The following is a 5554-nucleotide window of genomic DNA, read 5'->3' as shown; positions in this document are numbered from 1 at the left end:
CTGCTGTGGAAGGTGGGCGAGTAACAAAATAATGTGCAGGGCCTGGAGTAAAATAGTGCAAGTTGCGAACATGAAAACGGGCGGCAATTAAAAACAAAATCAAATTTTTATTGTGCAAAATGCAGCTGCACAGCTTGCTGGTCACAAACACTCTGAATTTCAACTGTAACTGAAAATTTGCCAAATTTCTCAGCATTCTGAGTTGCCGACTAATCTCAGTCACAATCCAGATTACTACTCTCACACTCAACCTTTTGTAAATGTCGCACCAAATTGTTCAGTCGCCGTTTGTTTGCTTTTTTGATCCTTTTTAATAAAAAGTTTTATACCCTAATGTACATGATTATATATATTTMAGGGTCAGAAACCAACAAAAACTGGTTTTAAAAACTGGCCATCAACTGCTTTGATTTCTTAAATCGACATTGGAATCCATCTTAGAAAAACCCTGAATCCCTTTTCAAACAAATGAACCCTTTGAATCTATGGTTTCACACACACACACACACACACACACACACACACACACACACACACACACACACACACACAGGTATGAACAGCAGCTGATTTGTGTCCAACGGTGTCCATCAGTTCTGTGATCCGGATGGCGACGCTGATCCAGAAGTTTCTGTCCGTGCTATAAATACACACTCTGAGCTTGACCAACATCTGTTAGTCATTAAACCTACGCACCTGTCATCAACTTCAACACTAAATCCGCCACTTAACTATTCATTCTTATCAGCTTTATTACTATTATTCAAACGCAGACAGTTTTAATGGAGCGTCCTTAAAAAGGAGCCGACTTAATCCCTAAACACAGACACGTTGGTCAAAACTGAGACTCAAAGTCCACAAAATCTATCAACTGCGTCAGGTTGTGACTTTTGGTTTGGTAGTTTGAGGTTGTCTCCTTTTTACAATCAGTGTTGCTCTCTTAGCAAAAGTGAAGGTTGTGGTAAATATAAAACTGGACCTTGTTATCTAAAAGTTTAGGAAATCACAGCAATACAACGACGAAAACAAAAACAACCCAAGAATTATGTTGAAGCTATTGGATAGAGATAAAATCCCAACCTTTTCACATTCAGGTTCTCCTGTAGAGGCCATACAAAAACATTTAACTAAAAATCTGCTGATATTACACTCCTGCTTCTCTATCAAATGAGAAAATGTTCCTTTGAATATGTAGAAWGACTTTAATCGGCTGCATGGCGGCCTCTGTGGGTGGAAGTTTCATGTTGTCCTGGGTACTCTGGTACCACCAAATACCTGCACGTTAGCTTCATTAATATCTCTAAATTCTCCCTAGGTGTGAGAGTAAATGGTTGTTTGTCTCTGTGACGGACTTGTTACGTGTCCAGGTTGCACCACGACTCTCACAGTGACTGCTGAAGAAGGGCACCAGCTCCCCTCTACCCAGAAAGGAGAAGCAGGTAAAAACAAGGGATGATCGGATGGACGGCTTTTCAAATCTTCATTCTTAGCTTTTCAAACTAGTAAAGACACTCAGGTTCTCAGTGATGAGTAAAAAAAATAAAAATAAAAGCAGGTATCACAGCCTTGGCTCTGCTGCTCTTCATCTTCTCACCCCTAAACCCTCCATCAATCAGCACTGTGCTGTTGGCCCCAGGWCAAGCCCGTCAGACTGGGCTCAGTAGCGGGGGGAGGCGCGGCCCTCCCAGTAGTTCTGGTAGGCCTTCTGGAACATGTTCTTGCACTGCAGCTTGGCGTTCAGCCGGGAGCAGATGAGGAAGGAGCCGCCCATTTTGCGATGCAGCGAGTACGTCTCCTCGGGAGGTGGGGTGAGGCGGTGTTTGAGCATCACCGGGATCAGGTTGTGGATCCTCTCGGTGGTGGACTGGGAGCCGAAGTCGAAGGTCTCCATGGACGCGAAGGCCTCGCCGAGGATCATCACGGCGTCCACGTGAGCGTTCACCATGGCCTGGAAACCAGCCAGAGTTTTTATCATCAAATRCAAAGTGACAGAAACATTCCTCGCTACGCTTCATGTAAAACGACACCAAGAGATCCTTACCTTAGACTCGTACCCTGAGAGGAACTTCATCTCGATGGATTTCTTCAGGACTCCCTCTCTGTTGCCCTCRGCAGCTGATCGGATTATCTACAAAAAACACACGTTTACAAGTTTCACTTATTTGACTTATGTATCCAGGATTTCCTTTTCTATAACCAATCAGGAAGAGATGTGAATTGATTTTTTGGTGCATCCTTAGAGCTAACACAGTATCACCATTTATAATTGTATTAGCTCTGGTGTTAATGCTAAAGCTAACAGGCTAAAGTGAGGTTCTCCTTCCATGAAGCAGCTCTGTTGTCCTCCATCTATATTTTCTGTTACAGTTTGAGTCATTTCTACCTTCTCCTCTCTGTCAACGCTCTCTGGTTTCATTTAAGACGACTGATCGTTAGGTGTTTTTTTTTTTCTTTGTGTGTAGCCTGCTTTATTATTTATGAAGGACAAAARTCTTTTTGAGTGACCATACCTCTATGTAGACATCGGTGAAACTTTGGTCGAATCCTCTTGTAGCTCCAAAGTCCAACAGCGCCACCTAGAGGACCACATTACAATCATCCTTTTTTTTTTTTTTAAACAGCAGCAGGAACTCCTTAGACGGCAATAATAAACCTGTAGAACTCACTTTGTGTGTCTGGGGGTCATAAAAGAAGTTGGACCAGTTTGGATCCGTCTGCATGTACCTGAACTCAAACAGCTCTCTGAGGCACAACAACAAGATGTTCATGCAGATCTAAAAAAAAATAAAAATTAATTTGTCTTTGTGTTGCGGTTGTTTTAGTTGAATCTAATAAACTATAAAAACATATTCAGATGTACCTCATTCTTCAGCTCCTGTGAGAGGTTCTCAGCCTTGTCTAGAGGAAACCCAGAAACAAGTTCTGTGGTCAGAACATGGCGGCCACTCAGCTCATCTATCACCTCTGGTACGTAGAAGAACTCGTCATCCTTCAGCAGCTCCCTGAGTAAGGAGGAGGCAGAGACAAAAGTTTAGTTGTAGTAACAGAGCGCACATTTACTCCACGAGGTAGAATAAAAATTCAAGTACCTGAACTTCTTTGCACATTTGGCTTCTCGGATGTAGTCACACTCCAGTGCCAGTTCTTTCCTCATTACGTCGATCAGATGCTCTGGAAAAAGACCTACAGAGGAAAGAAAAATAACCGAACAAGTGCTACAAGTGTTTTTTAAAGCATAACGAAGCAAATGAGAGRAGAAAATTCATGTAAAGCCAAACAGCTGACCTGTGTTCTGTTTGTATAAAAACCAGATTACATTTGACCTTCTTTAAACCTTCACTTTCACTGCAATAAACCGTCTGCAGTTATCTGTGTTAACACCAGGTGGCAGCACAAAGCAGTAACAGCCTCACAGCATGAATGCAGTTAGAAGAAGTCAAACAGGAAGTACATCATTTCTACACAAATACAACACACTTTTGAAAGCTGCAACGCCTTTTTTTATATGGAACTGTTTGAAGACGTCTCTGCTGCTCTTTCTGTTYAACAACGTGGTCCATGCAACCAAAACAAAACATACAGCTGAGTTTGCGACACTGGTTTCGATGAATTTTGGCATTGGACGTGAGCTGTGAGGACAAGAATATGATTTTAATTTCTGTTAGTGGTCCTTTGAGGGCGCACCTTCAGGCAGGGCGTTGCTCATGTTCAGCACGGCCATCAGGTTGTTGACGTCACTGTTGATACTCTGAGCCACACCGGGGTACTGGAGACAAGCAGGGAGACAGAAAACACGATGCAACGTTTTAAATTCAACCTCTTTAAAATAATATCATTTGTCTAAATTGTGTCAGCAAATGTATTGTTTACTGGAACACTCTCTAAAATTGTACTTTAAATATAAGAATGTAGGCTCCCACAGGAGATTCAAGGATTTCTCAAACATACRTGAATGAGTCAAAGCAACACTCTGGGTATGTTTTTGATGAGGGAATGAAATTATAACATATAGAGCTCAGAAAAAGTTGATTTTGCAGAACACCCCCCTTTAAATAAAACTGGAGAGATTTCATCTTTACTCTTTCCAGTCAAAGTGTATACACACACACACACACACAAATCGCCCTGACCTGGATTTTCATGGCCACCTCCCGGCCGTCCCTCATCCTCGCCAGGTGAACTTGGCCGATGGACGCCGCTGCAAAAGGACGCTCCTCGAACGACTCCAGCTTGTCCCTCCAGTTCGGGCCCAAGTCACTGTACAAAGCTTTCTGCAGACACAAAAAGTGAAACCTTGTTSTTTTGAGTTTGGGAGGATAAGATCTGAAGCTGAGATCACGTTGTCCTTTCACCGAAACAAAACTACGTTTCCAACGGTGGTGGACTTAGTTATCTCAAAGTGCGTGAATATTACCCTTTCCATTTTTACTTTAGGGCGTCTAATCATCAAACAGTGGTGGTGAGAATGTCTTAATGCAGTCTGCTCAGTAATAAAAAGTCCGGCTTTCCAAGCAGGGTTATTATAGTTATCTAAAACTAACGAAATAAAGAAAACTAAAATTTTAAAAACATTTTAGTTAACAAATATATATAAATCAAAAGAAAATGAAGAAAATAATAACTAACTGAATAAAGTTTTTACAAAACTAACTAAAACTAACTGAAATTATTGACAGAACATCCTTCGTTTTAGTTTTTGTCAATTTATTTTAAGCCGTGAGGACAGATTAAACTGTTATTTATTTTTTACATCTAGCAGTTTCACGTTAGCTGTGGGCAGCTCACGGCACCTCATGGTCCATAACGTCATTTGTTTAAATCTACTGCTGCTCAGTGCTTCGCAACATGACAACAAAAGTCGCGAGAAAGCGGCAGTCAAATTTGGGATTTCTTCAAACATGACTGCGAGAAAAATAAAAGCAGGTGTTTTTGGAAAGAAGTGATAAAATGGGTGGAATACGTTCCAAGGGGGAAAAAAACGCAATCAAGCTGACCTACAGCTAACTGTGAGTATCAAGCTAGCTTCTCTCAGTAGTTCTCAACAGTCCAGCCAGGATAGCGCCWAGATGGAGACAACTATCATCACCTTCCTAAAATAATCACCCCAGTCCTTTGTTGGCAAAATTGAGTTACGTGATTATTTTAGGAAGGTGTTGCTATAATAGACAGCTTTCACTGCTGACCAAATAGCTGCTGATGTAGGCGTAGGAGACAGGTGGGACGTGACCCCCACAATATTGGAGACAGGCGCATTCCAGCACAAAGACACCACCACCAAAAAAGACTGAAACAGCAGCAGCAGGACTTATTTGTTGTTGTTGTTTTTTAGAGTAACACCGGTGAATAACACACAAGGGCAACACCTGATCATAGTTTATCAACATGTGTCATTATATTAGATATTACGTGCAATAATGTCAGGAGAATAACGGATCATGGATCAGTCAGCAGCAGCATCTGATCAATATGTGATCCATGATGTGATGTAAATGTAACATTGGCTACGTTCACACTGCAGGTCTTAATGTTCAGTTCTGAATTTTTGAAAAAATCA

General features: G+C 41.5%; 1 protein-coding gene across 1 annotated transcript in view; it reads right to left on the bottom strand.

The window, feature by feature from the left end:
* Positions 1-87: 87 nt before the first annotated feature.
* LOC106520011 (atypical kinase ADCK3, mitochondrial) overlaps positions 88-5554 on the bottom strand; it is a 23991-nt gene continuing 18524 nt past the window's right edge. The window contains exons 10-17 of the mRNA XM_014011902.1: positions 4131-4271; positions 3685-3766; positions 3090-3183; positions 2861-3002; positions 2667-2774; positions 2511-2576; positions 2042-2128; positions 88-1948 (exon numbers count right to left, since the gene is read on the bottom strand). Coding sequence (XP_013867356.1) covers positions 1658-1948; positions 2042-2128; positions 2511-2576; positions 2667-2774; positions 2861-3002; positions 3090-3183; positions 3685-3766; positions 4131-4271 — 1011 coding nt within the window. The 3' untranslated portion in view covers positions 88-1657. The remainder of the gene's footprint in view (positions 1949-2041; positions 2129-2510; positions 2577-2666; positions 2775-2860; positions 3003-3089; positions 3184-3684; positions 3767-4130; positions 4272-5554) is intronic.

The sequence above is a fragment of the Austrofundulus limnaeus genome, unplaced genomic scaffold (assembly GCF_001266775.1).
Source record: "Austrofundulus limnaeus strain Quisiro unplaced genomic scaffold, Austrofundulus_limnaeus-1.0 Scaffold86, whole genome shotgun sequence".
NCBI classification, from domain to species: domain Eukaryota; kingdom Metazoa; phylum Chordata; class Actinopteri; order Cyprinodontiformes; family Rivulidae; genus Austrofundulus; species Austrofundulus limnaeus.
This window is presented reverse-complemented; position numbering and strand designations above follow the sequence as displayed.